At 49.7% G+C, this 14,342-nt stretch overlaps 1 protein-coding gene across 1 annotated transcript in view; it reads right to left on the bottom strand.

Moving 5' to 3' along the window:
- Window positions 1-14,342, bottom strand: part of LOC122943598 (zinc finger protein 436-like) — a 247,783-nt gene that overhangs the window by 48,171 nt on the left and 185,270 nt on the right. The window contains exon 4 of the mRNA XM_044301467.1: window positions 7,604-7,695. Coding sequence (XP_044157402.1) covers window positions 7,604-7,695 — 92 coding nt within the window. The remainder of the gene's footprint in view (window positions 1-7,603; window positions 7,696-14,342) is intronic.

The raw sequence follows: 14,342 nt of genomic DNA, 5'->3' as shown, positions 1-14,342 counted from the left end.
GACAAAAAAGACCGGTTTCTTCTGGCTACCTGCTTCAGCTACTATTCTGATGGTGCCACCCGCCTGATGCCAAGTGCTCCTTCTTAGACCCACCATCGTCAGCAGGTACTGTTATTGCCACCCACCTCCCCACTCTGTGGTCTCCTGATGCTGCTGCCACCTCACCACTCAGGTCTCCTCATGCTGCTGCTGCCACCTCCACACTGTCACCTTGCCAGTCTGTGGCCTCCTCATGCTGCTGCTAACTCAACACTATGTCAATAGGCCACTCTGTGGTCTCCTCATACTGTTCTCCCACCCTCCCCACTTCATGACTGGGCCACTATTTTGCCTTTCGGCCTGGCTGACATTATTTATTTTACCTTTCTTCTGATTTTCCAGAAAGAAGGAAAAATGAGACGGACAACGGATCCTGTCTGTGTAGCAGCTGTAAGGCCTGTTTGGTCCTATCAGAATTGGCTTATGATTTGGTGGCCAAAAGCAGGAGTGGGTACAAAACACAGAAAACATGCAAGTATTCCGTTCACGTGTCATCTCTGTTTTGGATCCACTCCTGTATTTTTGGCTTTAGCAATACTGATGGATTACTGACCAAATGCTGACCGAGTGAAGGCGGATGCTCCACAGACAGGATCCGTTTTTTGTGGGGTTATTGTTCTGACGGATCAGAGGAAGGGCAAAATAATCAATGATGTCACCACACACTTACTGCTGACCCCCTCTCCACTCTGTCGGGGGTACGTGGCTCTCCTGAGTTTGGACTGTCTTTACTATATGCAATGTTATAGTGTGAGGCTCCTCCTTGCTTTGTCAGCTTATGATCTGCAGCATGATCCAGCTGTGTCTTTTTTAGTGCAGGAATGATTTTAGTGACTATCTATTTAGACATGGTCACTTAATTGTTTGATTTCTAGGGTGCATTTATTGGCATGTGCGTGTCTTTACATTGCTCCACTTGGGCACCAGTAGGTTTGTTCATCTGCCCCTGAGGCAACATGCACGTTCATGCATCCTTATAGGACTCTGTTTCAGTAAGAGCGACGCCTGTCACCTGCATGTCATACGGACTCACGGTATTATCTCACTACCACAGCAGACGCCCTATGTGTGTTACTGCAAGGCACAGTGTTCTACGCCGCTATACAGGCACAGTGCTCTACACCGCTATACAGGCACAGGGTTCTACACCGCTACACAGGCACAGGGTTCTACACCGCTACACAGGCGCAGTGCTCTACACCGCTACACAGGCGCAGTGCTCTACACCGCTACACAGGCACAGTGTTCTACACCGCTATACAGGCACAGTGTTCTACACCGCTATACAGGCACAGTGCTCTACACCGCTATACAGGCACAGTGTTCTACACCGCTATACAGGCACAGTGTTCTACACCACTATACAGGCACAGTGTTCTACACCGCTATACAGGCACAGTGTTCTACACCGCTATACAGGCACAGTGTTCTACACCGCTATACAGGCACAGTGTTCTACACCGCTATACGGGCACAGTGTTCTACACCGCTATACAGGCACAGTGTTCTACACCGCTATACAGGCACAGTGTTCTACACCACTATACAGGCACAGTGTTCTACACCGCTATACGGGCACAGTGTTCTACACCGCTATACAGGCACAGTGTTCTACACCGCTATACAGGCACAGTGTTCTACACCGCTATACAGGCACAGTGTTCTACACCGCTATACAGGCACAGTGCTCTACACCGCTATACAGGCACAGTGCTCTACACCGCTATACAGGCACAGTGTTCTACACCGCTATACAGGCACAGTGTTCTACACCCCTATACAGGCACAGTGTTCTACACCGCTATACAGGCACAGTGTTCTACACCGCTATACAGGCACAGTGTTCTACACCGCTATACAGGCACAGTGCTCTACACCGCTATACAGGCACAGTGTTCTACACCACTACACAGGCACAGTGTTCTACACCGCTATACAGGCACAGTGTTCTACACCGCTATACAGGCACAGTGTTCTACACCGCTATACGGGCACAGTGTTCTACACCGCTATACAGGCACAGTGTTCTACACCGCTATACAGGCTCTCTGCAGCCAGGAAATAGCTGTTTTTTAACGCAGTTTACCGTGAATAAATTCGGATCAAATGTAATCTTTTCGGATAATTCGGCGAATCGATTTTTGAGAAATTGGCTCATCTCTAGGGCTGCACGATAAATCGATAAAATGCGATATGGCGATTTGGCCGACCCGAAAATGCAGCGATTATATATAAAGGGGCCCTGCGCACATAACTGCCTTTTGCGTGTAAAGTGTTTTACTAGTGTGTGTGGGTGAAACAATCTCTCTCCTAACAGGTCCGGCATCTGTACTCACTATGAATGCAATGCTCTGCAGCGAGCGGCAGCGAGGTGGCCGGCCGGCGCGTGACTGACGTCACTTAGTAACGCTCCTCCCACTTCAAGAAAAAGGGGCGTTACTAAGTGACGTCAGTCACGCGCCGGCCGGCCACCTCACTGCCGCTCGCTGCAGAGCATTGCATTCATAGTGAGTACAGAGGCCGGACCTGTTAGGAGAGAGATTGTTTCACCCACAGACACTAGTAAAACACTTTACACGCAAAAGGCAGTTATGTGCGCAGTTTAGGACACATGAGGAGGACCAGCATAAGATGCTATATGTCTTAAGCTGGCCCCCCTCATGGCCCTATGTGTCCTCCACTCATCCCCTATAACAGCGTCCTCCACAGATCCCCCACATAACAGCGTCCTCCACAGATCCCCCACATAACAGCGTCCTCCACAGATCCCCCACATAACAGCGTCCTCCACAGATCCCCCATATAACAGCGTCCTCCACAGATCCCCCACATAACAGCGTCCTCCACAGATCCCCCATATAACAGCGTCCTCCACAGATCCCCCACATAACAGCGTCCACCACAGATCCCCCATATAACAGCGTCCTCCACAGATCCCCCACATAACAGCGTCCTCCACAGATCCCCCACATAACAGCGTCCTCCACAGATCCCCCACATAACAGCGTCCTCCACAGATCCCCCATATAACAGCGTCCTCCACAGATCCCCCACATAACAGCGTCCTCGACAGATCCCCCACATAACAGCGCCCTCGACAGATCCCCCACATAACAGCGCCCTCGACAGATCCCCCACATAACAGCGCCCTCCACAGATCCCCCACATAACAGCGTCCTCCACAGATCCCCCACATGACAGCGTCCTCCACAGATCCCCCACATGACAGCGTCCTCCACAGATCCCCACATAACAGCGTCCTCCACAGATCCCCCACAACACAGCGTCCTCCACAGATCCCCCACAACACCGCGCCCTCCACAGATCCCCCACATAACAGCGTCCTCCACAGATCCCCCACATAAGAGCGTCCTCCACAGATCCCCCACATAACAGCGTCCTCCACAGATCCCCCACAACACAGCGTCCTCCACAGATCCCCACATAACAGCGTCCTCCACAGATCCCCCATAACAGCGTCCTCCACAGATCCCCACAAACAGCGTCCTCCACAGATCCCCCACATAACAGCGTCCTCCACAGATCCCCCACATAACAGCGTCCTCCACAGATCCCCCACATAACAGCGTCCTCCACAGATCCCCCACAACACAGCGTCCTCCACAGATCCCCCACAACGCAGCGTCCTCCACAGATCCCCCACAACACAGCGTCCTCCACAGATCCCCATATAACAGCGTCCTCCACAGATCCCCCATATAACAGCGTCCTCCACAGATCCCCCATATATCAGCGTCCTCCACAGATCCCCCATATAACAGCGTCCTCCACTGATCCCCCATATAACAGCGTCCTCCACAGATCCCCCATATAACAGCGCCCTCCACAGGTCCCCCATAAGTGTCCTCCACAGATCCCCCATATAACAGCGTCCTCCACAGATCCCCATATAACAGCGTCCTCCACAGATCCCCCATATAACAGCGTCCTCCACAGATCCCCCATATAACAGCGTCCTCCACAGATCCCCCATATAACAGCATCCTCACACAGATCCCCCACAACACAGCGTCCTCCACAGATCCCCACAACACAGCGTCCTCCACAGATCCCCCACAACACAGCGTCCTCCACAGATCCCCCACAACACAGCGCCCTCCACAGATCCCCCATATAACAGCGTCCTCCACAGATCCCCCACAACACCGCGCCCTCCACAGATCCCCCACAACACAGCGTCCTCCACAGATCCCCCACAACACAGCGTCCTCCACAGATCCCCATATAACAGCGTCCTCCACAGATCCCCATATAACAGCGTCCTCCACAGATCCCCATATAACAGCGTCCTCCACAGATCCCCATATAACAGGGTCCTCCACAGATCCCCCACAACACAGCGTCCTCCACAGATCCCCCACACAACAGCATCCTCCACAGATCCCCCACAACACAGCATCCTCCACAGATCCCCCACAACACAGCGTCCTCCACAGATCCCCCACAAACACAGCGTTCTCCACAGATCCCCCACAACACCGCGCCCTCCACAGATCCCCCACAACACCGCGCCCTCCACAGATCCCCCACAACACCGCGCCCTCCACAGATCCCCCACAACACAGCGTCCTCCACAGATCCCCCACAACACAGCGTCCTCCACAGATCCCCATATAACAGCGTCCTCCACAGATCCCCATATAACAGCGTCCTCCACAGATCCCCATATAACAGCGTCCTCCACAGATCCCCATATAACAGGGTCCTCCACAGATCCCCCACAACACAGCGCCCTCCACAGATCCCCATATAACAGCGTCCTCCACAGATCCCCATATAACAGCGTCCTCCACAGATCCCCATATAACAGCGTCCTCCACAGATCCCCATATAACAGGGTCCTCCACAGATCCCCCACAACACAGCGTCCTCCACAGATCCCCCACAACACAGCATCCTCCACAGATCCCCCACAACACAGCGTCCTCCACAGATCCCCCACAACACAGCGTCCTCCACAGATCCCCCACAACACAGCGTCCTCCACAGATCCCCCACAACACAGCGTCCTCCACAGATCCCCCACAACACAGCGTCCTCCACAGATCCCCCACAACACAGCGTTCTCCACAGATCCCCATATAACAGGGTCCTCCACAGATCCCCCACAACACAGCATCCTCCACAGATCCCCCACAACACAGCATCCTCCACAGATCCCCCACAACACAGCGTCCTCCACAGATCCCCATATAACAGCGTCCTCCACAGATCCCCATATAACAGCGTCCTCCACAGATCCCCCACAACACCGCGCCCTCCACAGATCCCCCACAACACAGCGTCCTCCACAGATCCCCATATAACAGCGTCCTCCACAGATCCCCCATATAACAGCGTCATCCACAGATCCCCCATAACTACGTCATACCCAGCCGCGTCAGCGGCTCATATGGGAAAATCCAAGCAAATAGACGTCTAGCACAATTCCTTTAAAATATCGCATCGCATATCGTTATCGCAATTTTTAGGGCCCTAATCGCAATCGCACAAAATTCCCATATCGTGCAGCCCTACTCATCTCTAGCCGTAACAAAAAAGAAGAAACAAATTGCCAAAACAGCCATTTTCTGGCCTCCTCACCGAACAAAGAGCATAATATCCAGGGATCAGGAAATCACAGACTTCAAAATGGCACCGATTAAAACGTCAACTCAAGAGGGGTAAATTATTAAGAGCAGCGTTTAGACACCGGCCTAATAAGCCCCTGCGCTGGCACCGGCCTCTACATAGGTTTGGCGGATCCACCGCTGCTTCTGAATCTACGCCAGCTCCCCTGCTGATGTAGATAGAAAATGATTAATGACTCTTGTCCTACCCACGCCACGTCCACTTTTTTAGACCTGGCGTGAGTCGCAGAAGCCGTGTCAGAAATACACCTAATATAGAGGTAAATAACCCCAAAGATCTTTTAATTGATAAACAGAAGTGGCAAACTAACAACTGAATGATGTTTGGCCCTTGGGGGCCTAAAAAAATAAAAAAGTTTTTAAAAATAGAAAAATTCTAAGTACTCCCCTTTCCCCAGAATAAAAACAATTAATCAAAAGAAACACTTAGCTGTGAAAATGAAAGATTACATTTCAGATAAAGCGTTGCTCCGAGCTCTCCTCCCCCTCTGAGCCCTGTGGGGGCCCATACAACAGTTAACCACTATTTCTGTAAAACGCATAATATACATTGAGTTTTGCTGTTAACCCTTGCTATGTTACAGGAAAAACATTGATAAAAATGGAAAGTGTAGTTGATGAAATTGGGTGAATCGTGGATTTCTATTATGCAAGCCCTTCACTCATTCAAGACCTTGCGATTTACTGCATTTTTTGTTTTTCACACCCTGCCTGCCCAGAGCCATAACTTTTTTTTATTTTTCCATTCACATAGCCATAGGACAGCTTGGTTTTTGCAGGACAACTTGTACTTTCTAATGGAACCGTTCAATATTGTACACAATGTAGGGGGAAGAGGGAAAAAAACTCCAAATATTGGGGAGTTGGTAAAAAAGATTGTTTCCACTATAATTTAAGTTGTTTTTTTTTTATGTTAAGATGTTCAATATGCCGTATAACTGACCTGTTCTCTTCATTCTCTGGGTCAGTACGATTACAGTGATACCACATTTATATAGTTTTATGGGTTTTGTTTTTACAGCGTTCCCTATGAGATAAAACTGACCTGTTCTCTTCATTCTCCGGGTCAGTACGATTACAGTGATACCACATTTATATAGTTTTATAGGTTTTGTATTTACAGCGTTCCCTATGAGATAAAACTGACCTGTTCCCTTCTCTCTCCAGGTCAGTACGATTACAGAGATACCACATTTATATAGTTTTATGGGGTTTGTTTTTACAGTGTTCCCTATGAGATAAAACTGACCTGTTCTCTTCATTCTCCAGGTCAGTACGATTACAGAGATACCACATTTATATAGTTTTATGGGGTTTGTTTTTACAGTGTTCCCTATGAGATAAAACTGACCTGTTCCCTTCATTCTCCTGGTCAGTACGATTACAGTGATACCACATTTATATAGTTTTATGGGGTTTGTTTTTATGGCGTTCCCTATGAGATAAAACTGACCTGTTGTCATCTATAATAACCAGCACCTGATGAGACCTCCGTTCCAAAACCTTAGAAAGGATGTCTATGAGCAGTCACATCTCCCTCCGCTCCTGCACATATACAGGGGGTCACTGCCCGGAGTGCTACTCTACTGGAGCTCTGAGGTTGAGCCTCACCTGAAGAAACCTCCCAATTCCCTTCCTCCATTCATTACTCCATACCTGTGGTCACATGGACTGGAATGTCCTCCTCCACCTCACTCTTACACGGGGGATCGCCCATCATCCGCTCTTCTTCATCCTCCACTTTAATATCTGTCACGTCTTCCCCCTGATTTGTCATCTGTAACAATTCAGGACAATACAGGAGACAGGTGGGAAATCTAACAGATCCACATAAGAGACCCCCACCATCTATGACCCCTCTATGACTGCAGGACCCCCCTATATAGATGTGTATAGGGCTCAGCTCCATCTACCTGATGGTTCTCTGGGAGCTTCTCCTCTGGACAGTCCTGGGAATACAGAGGACGGGGACATCTCTTGGGGGGACTTCCTTCTATGAGTCCATCTGTAGGAAACACACAGGGACAGGAGAGACTGATTACATGTGATGATGGGAGTAGTATCCAGGTGACTCATTACAGCCCCCCTCCTCCTTACCCTGCTGATCGCTCCATAAATCCGTCTCCTCTTCTTCATCTTTAACCTCAACCTTAATATCCATCAGATTTTCATCCTAAACAAGAGAAGAAAAAAAAAACATGAATTATTTTCATTGGAAATTTTTTTTTTTTTTATCCTTAATGATGACATCTGACTATGAGATGATCCTCCTACTACACCAAGACTGGAAGCTTGAAAGGTTCCTCCTCCATCTTCTCCTTGGTGTCTTCTGAACCTGACAGACCCTAAAGTGAACTTTCAGCGAGTAGACACCTTATTTTCTCCCTGTCATTTGCTCAGTCTAATATTTACATACAACTATGTTTTTATATTTTAATTTGGGAAGTTACGTGGTGCTGCAGTGAAGGTTTGCACTACGGCACCTGATCATGAGATCTACCAGATCAGTCAGTCTATGGAGTGACTACTGCTTGGAGGACTTTCTCCCCAAATGCTAAATCTTGTGTTGAATGAATATCTCCTCTATAATGTTTAATAAGTAGGAGGGATAACCCATCTGCTGCCCTACGAATGTGTTCAGTGGAGGCAGACGCCTTTCTGCCCAAGTACTGGATGAAGCTCTAGTCAGGTAGGCTTTTGGTTCTGAGACGGCTCCTTCTCCATGGATTTGTAGGATTCACAAGTAGCCACTCTACTCCACCTGGTGCTGGGGATCTTAGAAGCTTTCATCCTTTTCCCCATTAACTTGAAATTACATGAAAAGACTATTAGACGTCCTCCCAAGATTCTGTAACCTCCAGGCGCTGAAGAAGGCAACGCAGGGCTCCAGATGGCGAACCAAATGGTTGCAAATGCGACCTAGAATTGCAAAATGGCGACAAGACTTTGTAGTCTTGTCACCATTTGCGCCTAGAGCTCTGTTATTAGAGAGGAGGCTGCTGATTGGTCACAGTATCCCCGGGCTGCCCTCCCATTGGCTGCTCCTCTCACACCCCCATTCTCCCGCGCTGAACACAGTAGCAGCTTGCTCTTCAGTCATGAAGACAGGGAGCTGCTCCACGCCGACTGCCCCCACAGAACGGGGAGCCGCTCCACAGAACGGGGAGCCGCTCCACGCCGACTGCCCCACAGGACGGGGAGCCGCTCCACGCCGACTGCCCCCACAGAACGGGGAGCCGCTCCACAGAACGGGGAGCCGCTCCACGCCGACTGCCCCACAGGACGGGGTGCCGCTCCACGCCGACTGCCCCACAGGACGGGGGGCCGCTCCACGCCGACTGCCCCACAGGACGGGGGGCCGCTCCACGCCGACTGCCCCACAGGACGGGGGGCCGCTCCACGCCGACTGCCCCACAGGACGGGGGGGCGCTCCACGCCGACTGCCCCACAGGACGGGGGGCCGCTCCACGCCGACTGCCCCACAGAACGGGGGGCCGCTCCACGCCGACTGCCCCACAGAACGGGGGGCCGCTCCACGCCGACTGCCCCACAGAACGGGGGGCCGCTCCACGCCGACTGCCCCACAGAACGGGGGGCCGCTCCACGCCGACTGCCCCACAGAACGGGGGGCCGCTCCACGCCGACTGCCCCACAGAACGGGGGGCCGCTCCACGCCGACTGCCCCACAGAACGGGGGGCCGCTCCACGCCGACTGCCCCACAGAACGGGGGGCCGCTCCACGCCGACTGCCCCACAGAACGGGGGGCCGCTCCACGCCGACTGCCCCACAGAACGGGGAGCCGCTCCACGCCGACTGCCCCACAGAACGGGGAGCCGCTCCACGCCGACTGCCCCACAGAACGGGGAGCCGCTCCACGCCGACTGCCCCACAGAACGGGGAGCCGCTCCACGCCGACTGCCCCACAGAACGGGGAGCCGCTCCACGCCGACTGCCCCACAGAACGGGGAGCCGCTCCACGCCGACTGCCCCACAGAACGGGGAGCCGCTCCACGCCGACTGCCCCACAGAACGGGGAGCCGCTCCACGCCGACTGCCCCACAGAACGGGGAGCCGCTCCACGCCGACTGCTCCACAGAACGGGGAGCCGCTCCACGCCGACTGCTCCACAGAACGGGGAGCCGCTCCACGCCGACTGCCCCACAGAACGGGGAGCCGCTCCACGCCGACTGCCCCACAGAACGGGGAGCCGCTCCACGCCGACTGCCCCACAGAACGGGGAGCCGCTCCACGCCGACTGCCCCACAGAACGGGGAGCCGCTCCACGCCGACTGCCCCACAGAACGGGGAGCCGCTCCACGCCGACTGCTCCACAGAACGGGGAGCCGCTCCACGCCGACTGCTCCACAGGTTAGCTTCAGAAGCGAATACTTAACATTCCACAAACAGTCACAGTCACCCCTGCGCTGATAAAGGCTAATCCTTATGTCTTTACGACCCTGCTGGTGCTCCGTGTGAGCTCCCTGTCTGGGCTCACAAAAATTATCTTAATAAGGGAAGAAAAGGGTTAATAGGAGCCTGCGCTGGTCAAGACACTAAAAAGCCAGTGAACCATATCTCTTTCAATAGTCCGTGCTTAGTAGGAGATAACCTCCAGGAGATGACCTCCCCTCCTACTAAGCACGGACTATTGAGAGATATATGGTTCACTGGCTATTTAGTGTCTTGACCAGCGCCGGCTCCTATTAACCCTTTACATACTTAACATTAGCAAGTGGCGAGATGACTGATGATCACCTCACCACTTGGCAATGGCTGCCGCTGCCCAGTACCCCCCCGCCTACCTAACTCTCGGTATGAGGGAGCACTCCGCCATTTGTACAGCCTACGATGCGGAGATGCCACCGCGCTGGGGAGGCTCAAGCGTGGCTGGCAGTGAAGGTGTTAGGGCCGCAGGGCTGCCGGTTGTTAAAGTAACGAGCCTGGTATAACAGGCTGATATAAGGGGCAGCCGCGCAGCCCACCTACTCCTTGCAGGACACTGATCATGCACCCTCCCTACCCGCCCTTCCCAAACTATGGGCCCACTTACCAGCTACAGCCACCCTACTACAAACCCAAGGGGCCCTACTGGAAGCCTCCCTACAAGGGGGCCCCAGGGCCCATGAAGTCTGCCCTTTCCTTTGACTGCCTGGTGGGCTCAGCTGTAGGCCTTGCTCAGCCAGCTGGGGCCGAAGTTGGGGCTGACTGAGCCGCTCTTAGACCATATAAGTAGGGGTTCAGGTGAACCCCAGAGTGGACGCGTCTGCTCGGTGTTCACTGGGGCCCCGTACGCTGAAGAGCCGCAAGGGATGGCCCCTACTGTGCGGTGTGTACTATGCACAGAGCAGTAGGGAGAGTGTGATGTCCTAGTCACCCTAATAGAGCTCTATCAGGGTGAATAGGACAAGGGATGAAAGATCCCAGGTTCTACCCCTAAGGGAGGAAATATAAAGTTAAAATAAAAAGGTTAAAAAAAAAACAACACCAAAATATTAAGTTTAAATCACCCCCTTGGCCAATTTTACATATAAAATATATAAACAATACAAAAAAAAATACATAGCCACACCCAAAAAAAAATGCAAACTATTAAAATATTTAAAAATATCTTTTTTTTGTCACCTTGTCCCGACAAAAATTAGGTTGGGACTGTTCTATTATGGTCCAGACGTTCCATAAAATTTGGAATGCACGCTGCTTTTTTGGTGTTTTTATTTTTTTAACGTGGTATCTAGTATCGCAATACTTTTTTATGGTATCAAAATCGAGTCAAAATTTTGGTATCGTGACAACCCTAGGTAAGACCTGTTCTTTATTTTTATTTTTTATTATTATACCGTAATTATATGTATTTTAAATTTGGCAACTAAAAATTTTTATTTGGCTCCTAAATTTTGCAGGTTAGGAGCCAATGGCTCCTTGATATTTTTTTTTTAGTCTGGAGCCCTGCAACTCCTCACATCCAACCTCTGGAATGTTTTTCCCGGTTAGTTTTTGGATTATCACAAAAGGAAGGAAGAACAACTTCCTCCCACCTATGAAAATCTACCACCTCAGGAAGAATTCCAGAACATTCTGCACTTAATTATCATCAAACACTATTTAATAATCGAATGGCCTGAACTTCGTTATCCCTCATGGCCAAAGTAATCACAAGGAATACAGTATAAAGGGTTACACACTTTATCCATATTTCTGTCTTCTCTAAGGACAGTGTAAGGAAAGGAGAGAACACAGGAGAGGTGAGGACTGATTATCTATCATCACTAGAACACCCTGCTTATCACTGTGTATAGTATAAGGAGAGGAGAGAACACAGGTGAGGGGAGAACTGATTATCTATCATCACTAGAACACCCTGCTTATCACTGTGTATAGTATAAGGACAGCAGAGAACACAGGAGAGGTGAGGACTGATTATCTATCATCACTAGAACACCCTGCTTATCACTGTGTATAGTATAAGGACAGGAGAGAACACAGGAGAAGTGAGGACTGATTATCTATCACTAGAACACCCTGCTTATCACTGTGTATAGTATAAGGACAGGAGAGAACACAGGAGAAGTGAGAACTGATTATCTATCATCACTAGAACACCCTGCTTATCACTGTGTATAGTATAAGGAAAGGAGAGAACACAGGAGAGGTGAGGACTGATTATCTATCATCACTAGAACACCCTGCTTATCGCTGTGTATAGTATAAGGACAGGAGAGGTGAGGACTGATTATCTATCACTAGAACACCCTGCTTATCACTGTGTATAGTATAAGGAAAGGAGAGAACACAGGAGAGATGAGAACTGATTATCTATCACTAGAACACCCTGCTTATCACTGTATATAGTATAAGGAAAGGAGAGAACACAGGAGAGGTGAGGACTGATTATCTATCACTAGAACACCCTGCTTATCACTGTATATAGTATAAGGACAGGAGAGAACACAGGAGAGATGAGGACTGATTATCTATAATCACTAGAACACCCTGCTTATCACTGTGTATAGTATAAGGACAGGAGAGAACACAGGAGAGGTGAGAACTGATTATCACTAGAACACCCTGCTTATCACTGTGTATAGTATAAGGACAGGAGAGGTGAGGACTGATTATCTATCACTAGAACACCCTGCTTATCACTGTGTATAGTATAAGGAAAGGAGAGAACACAGGAGAGGTGAGAACTGATTATCTATCACTAGAACACACTGCTTATCACTGTATATAGTATAAGGACAGGAGAGAACACAGGAGAGGTGAGGACTGATTATCTATCACTAGAACACCCTGCTTATCACTGTGTATAGTATAAGGACAGGAGAGAACACAGGAGAGGTGAGAACTGATTATCTATCATCACTAGAACACCCTGCTTATCACTGTGTATAGTATAAGGGCAGGAGAGAACACAGGAGAAGTGAGGACTGATTATCTATCACTAGAACACCCTGCTTATCACTGTGTATAGTATAAAGAAAGGAGAGAACACAGGAGAGGTGAGGACTGATTATCTATCATCACTAGAACACCCTGCTTATCGCTGTGTATAGTATAAGGACAGGAGAGGTGAGGACTGATTATCTATCACTAGAACACCCTGCTTATCACTGTGTATAGTATAAGGAAAGGAGAGAACACAGGAGAGATGAGAACTGATTATCTATCACTAGAACACCCTGCTTATCACTGTATATAGTATAAGGAAAGGAGAGAACACAGGAGAGGTGAGGACTGATTATCTATCACTAGAACACCCTGCTTATCACTGTATATAGTATAAGGACAGGAGAGAACACAGGAGAGATGAGGACTGATTATCTATAATCACTAGAACACCCTGCTTATCACTGTGTATAGTATAAGGACAGGAGAGAACACAGGAGAGGTGAGAACTGATTATCACTAGAACACCCTGCTTATCACTGTGTATAGTATAAGGACAGGAGAGGTGAGGACTGATTATCTATCACTAGAACACCCTGCTTATCACTGTGTATAGTATAAGGAGAGGAGAGAACACAGGAGAGGTGAGAACTGATTATCTATCACTAGAACACACTGCTTATCACTGTATATAGTATAAGGACAGGAGAGAACACAGGAGAGGTGAGGACTGATTATCTATCACTAGAACACCCTGCTTATCACTGTGTATAGTATAAGGACAGGAGAGAACACAGGAGAGGTGAGAACTGATTATCTATCATCACTAGAACACCCTGCTTATCACTGTGTATAGTATAAGGGCAGGAGAGAACACAGGAGAGGTGAGAACTGATTATCTATCACTAGAACACCCTGCTTATCACTGTATATAGTATAAGGACAGGAGAGAACACAGGAGAGGTGAGAACTGATTATCTATCATCACTAAAGCACTCTGCATATAATTGGTTTTGATAAATACGAGTCTTATGGAAGATTTACACTGCAGAATTGTAGGGTCAATCATCGGGAATGAGTGTTATGATGAATGCTGGTTTCCAATAATAGGCCTGTGTAAATGTGCTGCCAATCACCTGATGAGTTCACAGTTTGTGCAGCTCATTACACCATGGTTTCTGTGCGGCAGATTGTGCTGTGTGAACAGTGATCTGTTCCTCAGAAACAATGGCTCTGTATGAGGATGAGAGATGGCTGTAGTCATG

Source organism: Bufo gargarizans, chromosome 7 (assembly GCF_014858855.1).
Source record: "Bufo gargarizans isolate SCDJY-AF-19 chromosome 7, ASM1485885v1, whole genome shotgun sequence".
Lineage (NCBI taxonomy): Eukaryota > Metazoa > Chordata > Amphibia > Anura > Bufonidae > Bufo > Bufo gargarizans.
Note: the sequence above shows the minus strand (reverse complement) of the source record. Positions and strands in the feature narration are given on the sequence as shown.